Source organism: Juglans microcarpa x Juglans regia, chromosome 6D, assembly GCF_004785595.1.
Source record: "Juglans microcarpa x Juglans regia isolate MS1-56 chromosome 6D, Jm3101_v1.0, whole genome shotgun sequence".
Taxonomy (NCBI): domain Eukaryota; kingdom Viridiplantae; phylum Streptophyta; class Magnoliopsida; order Fagales; family Juglandaceae; genus Juglans; species Juglans microcarpa x Juglans regia.
In genome coordinates this window covers 32,136,317-32,149,244 of record NC_054604.1, presented here as the reverse complement: position 1 = coordinate 32,149,244, position 12,928 = coordinate 32,136,317, and the positions used below count along the sequence as shown (strand labels likewise).

The following is a 12,928-nucleotide window of genomic DNA, read 5'->3' as shown; positions in this document are numbered from 1 at the left end:
TATAGCTACTAGCTACTTCAGTCACTCTCCTGCAGATCATAACAACCCGACACACTTTTACTCGGGCCTATAACCCAAGCCCAAGGTATGAATGAGCGGCCTTCTCTTGAGCCTAAATTAAAGAGAAATTGTAATGCTGTGTACATGCGGCAAATAAAATCTCAAAAAAATAAAGAAAATGAAAATCTTAAAAAAAATATTAAAAAAGATAACAACAAATTAAAAAAAATTAAAGCAAAATTATTACCGAAAAACCCATTGACAATATTTGCGTTTGTCTGATCTGTGACGGTCTAACCCGGGCCAAAATTCAAATTGAAACCGGTTTTTAAAATTTCGAAACCCAGGTTTTGGGTTGCACTATTTTTTTTTTTTTAAATCAAAACTTACATATTAATAATGTTAATACAATATTTAAAATTTATTTATTTAATTTTTTAAATCAAAACTTACATGTTTTTTAACTATCAATAAATGGCTATGTAGAGAAGAGAGTAAAAAAAAATAAAATGAATAATTTATTAGACATAATATATATTTTCCTTTTAAATTTCTATCTATTTAGTTGCTAGAAAGGAAAACAAAAATCAAAACATTTAAATAATAATTAAAAAAACCAAACAGATACCGGATAGTAAACTCGATACCCATAAACCGTAACCAGAACCCAATTATTTAAGTTCTGGACCAGATGAATAAGCCTAGATATCATCAATAAGTGAGATCAGTCATCAACTTGTCATTGCAAAATTACACCATGAGTATTATTCTTATCAAAAATTATAAATATATGTCATTTTTCATAACACTCTACATAATTATATTTTTAAATGAAAGATAATTTTGTACATTACCTTATAAAAGTAACAACATTTATAAGAATACTCTCATTTTAATACAAAATATATTCTGAAATGTATTATATATATATGGGTCCAGTTAAATTATAATTTTCGTTACCACTTAAAAAATATAATAATTAATGCAAGTTGCGAAAGAAAACATTTGTTAATATTATTGTCAAGAAGCTTCCCTGAAAAATAAAAAATAAATAAAAAATACTTATTTTAGCTAAATTATCGGGCGGCTGGGCTGAGGTCGATAAATGTCGAAGGATATGATTTTCCGTTGACTGAGAATGCGAGGGAAAACGTGAGAAAATAATATATAAGCCGGCAGAATTCATGGACCCGTCGTACTTTCCAATTCTAGATTTCCTATTTTGTCCATTGTTTCAACTTTCTTCTCGACGGCTATGTTTGAATATTGCGAATATCTCAATTATTCTTATTATTATTTTTTATTTTATTATTATTTTTTATTTATTTTTTTATTATTCATTATTTTTTCCTTATTATTTATTATTTTATTATTATTTTTTTATTACTATTCATACACCTTCTCAACAGATATTCTCACCACCCAAACGCGGCCTACGAGTCCGTCTCGAACGCCTTCGATTCAATCTATTATCAAAGACTTTCAACAGTCTTTCTCTCTGAATCTCTTTCTCTCTACTCTTTTCCATTTCATAATTCGGCTTTGAATACCGATTCAGAGTTACTAGTTCCCACTTGTCAATATTATATTATATAATCAATAATGGATGAAGTTGATTATTGTTATTGTTCTTACTTTTCTTTGTACTTTCTGACAATCCGTTTCATTAATCCGTTTATTTTTCCACAACATTGTTCACATCGTGATCCATTGTCATATATTTTCAAGCCTTCCGATCCACTTATTTGCCTTTCACTTTCGTTTACCGATTCAAACTTTGCCATTATCATACAAACCTCCAAACCACATAATCATATCTGTGTCTTATCCTTCTGTTACCTACAATCTATACATTTTTTTGCATTACCATTATCAATTCTCCAGTTAATTATCCCCTTCCCAAAAGCTATCCCAGATTCCTCTTTAGTACCGGTTCTTTCTTTGGAGTTGACCAACACATTCTTTCTTTTGTGTGGAACAAACAAGAAAATTCAGTACTGCCTATTGGATTGGGTGTTTTCGAAATTGTGATCCTGAATTCTGATTTCAGGTTTAGACTACTTTCCAGCCGGGCTACTCATATTTTTATCTCTATTCAATAGTCCCAATTTGAAGTTTTTGATTGCGTATTTTCAGATACAAGAGCGTTACATACAGTTCAAGCTTGTCAACTGGTGAGGGGTTTGGATTTTACATGGCTCATCCTGCTTATGCCGAAACATTTTCATTTGGAGGCTCAAACCATGCTCAGGGACAACAAGCCGTGCCATTTCAGACCAACAAGGCTTCCCTTAAGGTTTTGCTTTTACATGGGAACTTAGATATTTGGGTCAGGGAGGCCAAAAACCTTCCTAATATGGATATGTTTCATACCAAATTAGGGGGCATGTTTTCAAAACTTACTGGGAAGGTTAGCAACAAAATCGAGGGGCAAATGTCTACTGCAATAACCAGTGATCCATATGTCACAGTATCTGTATCAGATGCTGTAATTGGGAGAACTTATGTGATTAGTAACACTGAGAACCCTATTTGGATGCAGCATTTTAATGTTCCTGTTGCACATTATGCCGCGGAAGTGCATTTTGTTGTCAAAGATAGTGATGTTGTTGGCTCGCAGATTATGGGTGCTGTGGGGATTCCAGTGGAGCAATTATGCTCTGGCATGAAAATTGAGGGAACCTTCCCCATCCTTAATGCCAGTGGGAAACCTTGTAAGGCTGGAGCTGTATTGAGTTTATCAATTCAATACACCGCAGTGGGAAAAGTGAGCCTATATCATGGAGTAGGTTCAGGTTCTGATTACCAAGGAGTCCCTGGGACGTACTTTCCACTTAGGAGAGGTGGGAAAGTCATACTATATCAAGATGCTCATGTTAATGATGGTTGTCTTCCAAAGTTGAAGCTTGAAGGTGATGTTCAGTATGTGCACGGGAATTGTTGGCGCGACATCTTTGAAGCTATAAGTCAGGCCCGCCGTTTGATATACATTGTAGGGTGGTCTGTGTACCACAAGGTTAGACTAATTCGAGATGGTACTAATGAAACGGATTGCATGTTAGGCGATCTTCTCAAAATGAAGTCACAGGAAGGTGTAAGGGTGCTGCTCCTTGTATGGGACGATCCTACTTCTAGGAGCATTTTCGGATATAAAACGGTAAGGAACTAAATAATTTGTAATACTGTGTCACCACTATTCCATATAATAGCATGATTTGGGATCACATAGCATTCTAATAACTTTCTTCTTTTAATTTTTCTATAAACTACTACAATGGTTGGAGAATTCCCTTATCATCCTAGTTTTTTTCAGTTCATGGATCTACAGCCCTTATAATTTTGTTTTATTTCTCAAAATAACCTTTCTGAGTTTTGTGTCAATTTCAAGTATCATGTTAAGTATAAATTAGTTAATATTTGTTGGCAGGAAGGTGAAATGATTCAACTAACTAACCCCAAGAAGCTTATTATTGTTTAATTTTCTGTAATCTCTGATTTAGATGTGAGGAGACTATTGTATTATTCTTATCTTTCTTATTCATCATTGCCTTTCTTTCATCAAGTACTAATTTGCGTATCCTTTAGCACCGTGTGTATTCATTGATTTCTATGTTTTGCAGGATGGGATCATGGGCACCAGTGATGAGGAAACTCGTCATTTTTTCAAGCATTCGTCAGTTAAAGTGCTACTCTGCCCTCGATCTGCTGGAAAAGGTCATAGCTGGGTCAAGAAGCAGGTTGGATATTAATGCGTCACCAGATATTTGTCCAGTGTCTTGGTACATGCTATTTGTTTGACAGCAGAGGCTATAGATTTGTATCTCAAATTTTACTTGATGCTTTTTTGTTGGTTAAGCTATCAAGTTCCTTGAAATGATTCTATTTATTGGTCCTATGCACCTTTTTGTCTGGTTGACTTGCTAATATCTTCTGGCATGTTCTTTTTATAAGACTTAGAACAATCTCATTAGTCCTGCAGAAAGTTGAATGAGTTATAGATGTAGTCAACCCATATCTGCATAATTTATCTGATTATGGGAAGTTCAAGTATTCACTCCCGCTAACATGCTGAAGATGACTTTTAAAACCTTCTATATATGTATGTAGGTGCATACAAACCTACACACATATATCTGTACGTGTTTGTATATATCTATGTACGTGGGTATGTATTAATAATGTGGTTTTCTATTTTAGTACTTGCTTTGAACCTCTTTTGTTTTCATCTTTGATTGTCAGGAAGTTGAAACAATCTATACCCATCATCAGAAAACAGTAATTGTAGATGCTGATGCAGGTCAGTATAAAAGAAAGATCATGGCATTTGTTGGAGGTCTTGATTTATGCATGGGCCGATATGATACTCCAATACATCCTCTTTTTAGTACTTTACAAACAGTGCACAAAGATGACTACCATAATCCTAACTTCACGGTAAATGATTCAACTAATTTTCTCAATTTTCATTAAGGTAGTTGATTCTGGTTTGGGAATTATTAATGTTCTCTTTTATCTATCCTATGAAATCTCTGGAAAATATCCTGAAAATATATTTGTAAACCTCAGGCATTCATATATGATTCTGATAGTGTAACTGGAATCAACAAAAACTTCTGGTGAAATTACACTTTTCACTGACAAACTACCACCGATTTCTCATTTTGCACCTTAAACAACACAAAGTTTCAATTTCCAACCTAACTGCATCCTCCATTCAAACATGACTGTTAAGATTGTGCTATGTGGCCAATTTTCTGTTCATTTTAACGGCCAGATTTTTACCAAGGGTGGAAGCTGAGAGATATAGGCATTTAAGATGCAAATTGAGAATTTTGCCAGTTTAGGGTACAAAGTTAAAAATAGGTGACAGTTTGTGGGTGGGAAATGTAATTATCCTGAAATTTTTTGTTGTTGCCCAAATGCGGATACCCCAGCAGTTGCTTCATGCACATGCAAATAATAGGGTGTCATACATGGGTAATCTATCACTCTGTCCACAATTATAACACACTCTGTTCATGGTTTATTAGCAATTGATTATATTCATGCGGTGGGGGATTTCTTGAAAACTAGGGGAGGGTGAGAGAGTCAGCAACCTTCATTATTAGGCTTGGTTCTAGCTCAATGCTACACCTTCTCCAATTTACCATGTCAAAGTTTTCCTCATTCTCCCATTTGACAGAGGATCAATTTTGGAATGTATGATGATTGCCACGTGGGATTTTACCCCCTCGCGTATAACCTATTTAATTTGTTAACTCAAACAGGAGTCTGCTGCTGGCTGTGCCAGAGAACCATGGCATGATTTGCATTGTCATATTGATGGACCAGCTGCATATGATATTCTCACCAACTTTGAGGAGCGCTGGTTAAAGGCATCAAAAGTCCACGGGATTCGAAAGCTAAAAGCCTCATATGATGATGCATTACTCAAGATTGAAAGAATTCCCGACATTGTTGGGATAGCAGATTTTCCTCACCAAAGTCAGAATGGTCCAGGGGATTGGCATGTACAGGTATATTAGAGGTCAATCATTTGATTGGATTTAGATTTTCCAATTCTTATTTTTTCTCAATATGGTTTATGTCTTATTTCCTTTTGGGAATTTGCCATAAGTGAAGGTTTTCCGTTCAATTGATTCCAATTCTGTGAAGGGATTTCCAGAGGACCCAAAAGATGCTACAAACAGGGTGAGGAAAACTTCTAGTTTTTTTGCTTGTTTGTGAAAAAAAGGCTTTTTTTTCACAATGAAGGTTAATGGACCAAAATGTTTTCATTGTTGTCGCAGAATCTTCTATGCGGGAAGAATGTACTAATAGACATGAGCATACATGTAGCATATGTGAAGGCGATCCGTACTGCCCAGAAATTCATTTATATTGAGAACCAGTACTTCCTTGGGTCGTCATACAACTGGGATTCTCACAAAGACTTAGGTGAGGAACTTTTAATATATGATATAAAGATTAAAGGAAGAATACATATATTTCTGTGTAATTTTTTGACAAGTACATATATCTGTAACATTTATGCATGTTACGACGAGAATCCTCTTTGCTATTTTTTCCTTTCTTTTTCTTTACAGTATGAAAATGGTTTTCAAAAGTGATTCCATTTCTGTGCTGAATGTTTCGCTCCTCATTTATCCATTACTTTTATGTAATGTTGGGCTCAATCAGTTATCAGAAAACCGAACAGAAAAATGTAATATTCAAGTTGCATTTTAGTGTAACTCTGGCAATTGATGCTCTTTACAATCTATTTTCTGCCTTGATATTGACTCTACTCACATAGCAAGGACACTGACAGGGATTTCATTGTTTCTAGGAATTATGTGATCCCCAACCTAGTGATCCATGAAGGGAAAATGTGACATTAGTGGGCATGGTCACACATTGCATAGATGGAAAGTTTGACTGCAAAGAGCTAAAAATAAGCATGTTGTGTTATGTAGTGTTGATCTAATCCATTCAATTCTTGTACATGGTCTCAAGAAAATTAGCCTTAGAAGACAGCAACCATGCATGTTTATTTAACAGTAATGATATACTATTTATGTTATTAAATGTCATACAAATATACAACAGGCTTACTCAAAATTCTATCTTATACTCCATTTCTGGGTAGCAGTTTTAAGTGTTGGTAATAAAGGTATCCACTTTTTTATTGTTGAGAGGATATTGGAAATTCATAGTCACATAAGCATACCCTTCTCTGCAGGTGCTAACAATTTAATACCGATGGAAATTGCCCTCAAAATTGCCAACAAAATAAAAGCAAACGAGAGGTTCTCTGCATATATTATCATCCCAATGTGGCCAGAAGGTGTTCCCACAAGCACTGCCGTTCAGCGGATTCTCTATTGGCAGGTACCTTGTGAGTTTGTTTTCTATTGTCATGTGTACCAATTGGAAGGATTGTTGGTGGTTTTTGTCACATCTTTTCCACCTGGTTTTGCTCCTGAATGTTGCAGCATAAAACGATGCAAATGATGTATGAAATGATTTACAAGGCTTTAAAGGAGGTTGGACTTGAGAACAAGTATGAGCCACAAGACTATCTGAATTTCTTTTGCCTTGGAAATCGTGAGGCAGCAAGCAGGGAAGACAGTCTAGACACAAGAAATTCTGCTGCAGAAAAGACTCCTCAAGTATTTCCCTTGTCTGCCTGAGTACAGTTTCAGATTTCTCTTTCCCAAACGTTATGTTTCCTTTGACAGTTGATCATTATTTCACACCTTTTTCTGTCTTGCTTAAATGTGCTGTATGTTGTTAACCTAGGCACTGACTCGGAAAAGTAGGCGTTTTATGATATATGTGCACTCAAAAGGAATGATAGTGGATGATGAGTATGTGATACTGGGGTCCGCAAATATCAATCAGCGGTCCATGGAAGGCACCAGAGACACTGAAATAGCAATGGGTGCATATCAGCCTCATCATACCTGGGCAAGCAAAGTTTCTGGTCCACGTGGACAGGTAAGCATAACAAAATAGAACTCTTTGCTTTTACCTTGCTGCTACACGTCTGTCCAGGTGAATATCATGTACAAGATGCTAGGTAAGCTCATATTTATATCATTATAGGTAAGAGGAATGTATCGACACTCATGAAAGCTAAAGAAGATCTAGTCAGTTTGATTGAGTAGTAATTTCATTGCAAGATTATTTTGCACAATTTATGATTTTCGGCATTATTGAGATTTCCCAAGCCTGTTAAGCAAATTACATGGGGAACGTTACTAGTCTCTGTTATCTGAATTGCTTTTCCTTGTCACAGTCTGTGGATATCAAAGCCACAAGTACTTAACTAAAAATCAGTGTCAGGGTATGGTTTGGCTGCAAGTTTGCTTTATCCATTTGAAATTCTTATATCTCTTAGGTTTATGCCTTTCAAATAACAACATTTTTGGGGCTTGGGAAAGACTTTTGCTCACCCAACTCCGTTTTAGGTTAATGTCTTAATGTCCATTTGTTCAGTTCATGCTTTTGAGACATAATGCATAATGCTCAGTTGGATATCATTGCTCAGATATCAACTTGTGATTGTAGATGATTAACACTGCTGGGCATTCTTGCTTCTACTATTGTTATCATAATGTGCAACTATCTCTACTTTTCTATGGGTGTAGATCTATGGATATAGAATGTCGTTATGGGCGGAGCATGTCGGGGCAATCGAAGAGTGTTTCAAGCAACCAGAGAGCCTTGAATGTGTGAGACAAGTACGGTCCATGAGCGAGCGCAACTGGAGACAATATGCAGCTGATGAGGTAACAGAAATGAAGGGCCACCTGTTAAAGTATCCACTTCAAGTTGATCGAACGGGCAAGGTGAAGCCTCTTCCTGGCTCTGAGACATTCCCCGACGTGGGCGGGACTATTACTGGGACATTTACAGCTATTCAAGAAAATCTGACCATCTGATCAACTTAATGATACTCATCATGCAAGATGGCTGACAATTTTCTCCAATTTAAGTCCTCCAGTGAAGAGTATGTTCGAGTCTTTGACATTAACTTGAATTCCATAGGCTATTTGCTTAATGTTTGGAAGGAAAAAAAGAAACGGGTTTTTTCTTTTTCTTAGAGCTTTAATAAAAATAACCAAGAAAACAAGAAAGAACAAAACTAGAGAGCCTTGTTTTTTTGTCGACTCTGAATATTTTACTGAAATGGTTATTGGACCTTTTTTTTATCTTTTTCTGAACATATTGCTCTGATAATTGAAGGAAAAATTCTATTTCATTCATATGGAAAATATGAATGAATGTATCTCTCTTCCAATTTGATCCCTTTATAAAGAGCTGACAATTCAAATAATATGATAAATTTGTTCGCTTAATTATTATTTTAACTATTTTCAATAAATAAAAACAACATCGTCATGAAGTAAACATATCCTCGGTCATTATGCAACAAATATAACTTTTACTTGATCCTCAAACTTTGTTTGAGCACCTTGTTTTTGTTATTGGCGGTTTGGATAGTACTGAGATGAGTTGAGATAATTTTAGATAAAAATTGAAAGTTGAATAAAATATTATTAGAATATTATTTTTTAATATTATTATTATTATTTTGAGATTTGAAAAAATTGAATTGTTCATTATATTTTATGTAGAAATTTAAAAAAATTATAATGATAAGATGAGATGAAATATTTTCACTATCTAAACAGCCTCCTTGCCCTTCTTATAAAAAAAATTGTTTGTACGTCAAATGTAAAGCCTCACAAATTTATACTTAATAATCATAACTTAATTATTACAAGCTCTAAAATATTCTCCAAAATGTAATTATAATTTTTATGAATTCATTAGTAATTAAACTGGAAAGGCGCGCATGTATGAGTTGAGAACTACGTATAATTGAAATGGAGAAAATTATTACGTGGAAGAACAGAAATTAATAAAGCTCTCTAAATGCTAATGCATGCTTTCGATTGAAGTATAGGAATTAGAGTTACAAGAACATTTGGCCATATTATGTTGGAAAGAACACATCCTAAACATTTATTGCTGTCTCATGTCTCTTTTGGATAGGGTTCCAGATTTCCTCACAATCGAAAGGGTATTTTCCGAAAAAGAAATAAGAACTGAATGACACTTTAATTAACTCAACCGCACCAACCCAATATATTGCAGAATTGCATCCAAATTAAGCACAATGATCGTTCGCACACCATAACAACTCACTTTTCATACAAAATATTATATAGACATCCCACCGACAGAATAAAATAAATTAACATATATATATATATATATATATATGTATATATAATCCATTTAATGTTTGTTGATCACGTGTTGATCAGTTTATTTTATGAATCTAATTCCGATCATGATGAATAATTAGGAACTTCCAAGTTCCACGACTTGATTTCTATTTTATATTATTTCCATACGGAATACAGGTGATAATATGCAATTAATAATGATTAAAAATCCAGTGGTCCAATATGAATGAGATCTCTCATTCCAGCTAAATGGTCCATGTATGTACTACTTAATTAAAAATGTTATTAATCTCCTTCTTTGCCTAAAAAATTCAATTTACCATATGACTATTAATCTTCCCTCTCCTTGTCGTCATTAGAATTGAGATACAAAGTAGCTCTCATAATTCGATTTAAGAATGGAGTTCACACCTTTAGATCATGTCAACTTTAGAGAGGGTCTTAGCCATAATATATTATTTTTTAAATGGTTATTTTCTTAAGATTAAATTAATTATGCATTCTCATATCTTATGTTGAGTTGAGTTGAGAAGTGATAGGTCTATGTTTAAATCTTACACAATACATTTTACGCATTTACATTATTTATTAATATTATACATTAGATCTACTTTATAATAAAAAGAATTTTATAATCTGATAGATCACATTAAACCACATCAACGTGTAAACTTTCTTATATAAGATTTATGTGAAAAACAAATATTTCTCCTTACAAAATGATTAGTTATGCAAAATGATTAGTTATAAATTATAAATTATAAATTATACAAAATGATTAGTTATATTACAAACTATAAAAGTTTATACTTTTTACACTATAAAAACTCAAAACTTAAATTGTATCATATCGCATATTCTTTTTATTCATCTTGCATTTGAACATGTATACGAATCTAGATACAAATGATGATCTCACCGTTCATATGAACAATAAAAATAATATTCAAGTTAGGGGTTCGTATCCATATAATTTTTGTTAACAAAGATGAAAAGAATGAGCTTTATTTATTTTTTATTTTGTTAAGAATGATAGGTATTACAGGGTTGCAGTCTTCTCGTATGGAACATGCGTGCCTTCTTCAATCTTCGTACTGTCCCCTCCACTGTCCAAACCAAAAGGGAGAGACTTTGGTACCTTCTTTGGACCGAATCAGCCATGTGCTCGCTTCCCTGCTATATATACTTTTTCACATCCCAACCCACCAAAGTATCGATCTTCACTATTTTATATACCACTTCTTCCAAAATCCAAATCCCCCTCCCTTTCTCTCTCCCTCTCTAAGATGGGTTTTCCAGCTAATGGAGCCTCGGTAACCGACAAGCCGTTCAAGTTCCTGATCTACGGCCGCACCGGTTGGATAGGAGGTTTACTGGGGAAGCTCTGCCAGGAGCAGGGTATCGACTTCGCCTACGGCTCAGGGCGCCTCGAGAACCGCTTGTCGCTCGAGGCGGACGTGGCGGCTGTCAATCCCAGCCATGTCTTCAACGCCGCTGGCGTCACGGGCCGCCCCAACGTCGACTGGTGCGAGTCCCACAAGGTCGAGACCATCAGGACCAACGTCGTTGGGACCCTCACTTTGGCTGACGTTTGCAGGGAGAAGGGCCTCGTCTTGATCAACTACGCCACCGGGTGTATTTTCGAGTACGATTCTGGTCACCCCATCGGCTCCGGCATCGGGTTCAAGGAGGAGGACGCCCCCAACTTCGTCGGATCTTTCTACTCCAAGACCAAGGCAATGGTGGGTTTTCCTTCTTTCTTTTCACCATTATATTTAATTTTCCTCAGTACGTAGCTCTACTGGTTGCTAAGGTATACGTATTGTGGATCCACTAGGGCCCTGTAATGTGTGAAGACTAGGATCTTGCTTTGTAGTAATGAGTCAGAGAGATTGTATGAAATATAAAGCTTTGCATGCTAGTACCTACTCGCATGTGATTGTGCATTTAAGCACTTCTAGATCTGATAGACTATGTAGTTAAATAAGCATGATCTTTGTGAACAGTGAATCTGTGTCTTTTACTTGCAAATTGAGCTGACTGTATGATTAATTATGGTGTGTTTATAAAAGCTTGCGTTCTACTTTTAATTGAAGTAAAGAAAAAATATGCGAGTCCTATAAAGTGTGAATCGTTATGCTTTGTAAACTAGGTGATTTATTTTTCGAAACTATCGTGCTGGGGACATCTTTCTCTCAGATATGCACACGATTTAATGATTTATTGCGTAGTAACAAAGAGCAAGAGGTATGGTAGATGGCTATGCTCATAGACGCATTGTTTGTTACTGATTGTGGCTCGAACTTGATGTTTTTAAGGTGGAAGAACTTCTCAAGAACTATGAGAATGTCTGCACCTTGCGTGTCAGAATGCCCATCTCGTCCGATTTATCCAACCCTCGTAACTTCATCACAAAAATCACTCGGTACGAGAAGGTAGTGAACATACCAAACTCGATGACGATCTTGGATGAACTACTCCGATCTCCATTGAGATGGCAAAGAGAAATCTCACTGGGATATGGAACTTCACAAACCCCGGCGTGGTCAGCCACAATGACATATTAGAGATGTATAGGGAATACATTAACCCCAACTTCACATGGAAGAACTTTACTCTTGAGGAGCAGGCAAAGGTAATCATTGCCCCAAGAAGCAACAATGAGCTTGAAGCCACGAAATTGAAGCAGGAATTTCCTGAACTCTTATCCATTAAGGAGTCGCTGATTAAGTATGTTTTCAAACCAAATCAGAAGACTGCTGGAGCATAAAAGTTTTAGGTTCAAGCTTATCAGTTTCCCTATTGCTATTTGTTCTGTTCTATTTACTTATATATTAAAAAAAAATGTTCTGTTCTGTTCTGTCCATGCGGGATGATGGGATGTATCCACCATATGGGTTCCTCTCTTCCCATTTTTCATGCATGCTTGATTTCCCTGTCAGTATTGAATTAATGTTGTATTTGTATTTCGATGACAAATAAATTAGTTGGAAGTGATTTTTTGTAAGTTCAGTTCTTTTTTACTTTTAAGATGGCAATAACTTGATATGGACAGTGGTGATTCACTTCCTGCAGAGAACACATACCAAGCATTTCTCTGGTTCATGCCTGCTTTTTTCCCGATTCTTTTTTCTGGAGAGGGAGAGAGAGAGGGAAGGGGGGGGGGGGGGGGGGGGGGGGGGGGGGGG

General features: G+C 35.6%; 2 protein-coding genes across 3 annotated transcripts; both read left to right on the top strand.

Moving 5' to 3' along the window:
* The first annotated feature begins 1,445 nt into the window (after positions 1-1,445).
* Positions 1,446-8,689, top strand: LOC121235288 (phospholipase D beta 1-like). 2 transcript variants are annotated; one of them, XM_041131618.1, is made up of 11 exons: positions 1,446-2,050; positions 2,137-3,157; positions 3,621-3,737; positions 4,240-4,434; positions 5,268-5,516; positions 5,623-5,691; positions 5,790-5,937; positions 6,722-6,870; positions 6,975-7,151; positions 7,282-7,479; positions 8,133-8,689. In XM_041131618.1, exons 2-11 carry the CDS (start codon positions 2,195-2,197, stop codon positions 8,424-8,426), a joined length of 2,559 nt encoding a protein of 852 aa, XP_040987552.1. In that variant the 5' UTR covers positions 1,446-2,050; positions 2,137-2,194; the 3' UTR covers positions 8,427-8,689. The 2 variants fall into 2 exon arrangements, with proteins under 2 accessions (XP_040987552.1, XP_040987551.1); XM_041131617.1 differs by having other exon boundaries at positions 1,446-3,157.
* A 2,125-nt stretch (positions 8,690-10,814) lies between these two features.
* Positions 10,815-12,745, top strand: LOC121235792 (bifunctional dTDP-4-dehydrorhamnose 3,5-epimerase/dTDP-4-dehydrorhamnose reductase-like). Its single transcript, XM_041132210.1, is given in 3 exon segments — positions 10,815-11,482; positions 12,059-12,215; positions 12,218-12,745. Coding segments are annotated over 3 exon segments (906 nt in total). The 5' UTR covers positions 10,815-11,026; the 3' UTR covers positions 12,511-12,745.
* The last annotated feature ends 183 nt before the right edge of the window (positions 12,746-12,928 follow it).

What these genes read in the sequence shown, in the direction of transcription:
- LOC121235288 (XM_041131618.1), top strand. Translation starts at nt 2,195, where the DNA reads ATGGCTCATCCTGCTTATGCCGAAACATTTTCATTTGGAGGCTCAAAC. An exon ending in ATAGCTGGGTCAAGAAGCAG is followed by an intron (nt 3,738 to 4,239) that starts GTTGGATATTAA and finishes TTTGATTGTCAG; the next exon opens with GAAGTTGAAACAATCTATAC. An exon ending in GGATTCTCACAAAGACTTAG is followed by an intron (nt 5,938 to 6,721) that starts GTGAGGAACTTT and finishes CCTTCTCTGCAG; the next exon opens with GTGCTAACAATTTAATACCG.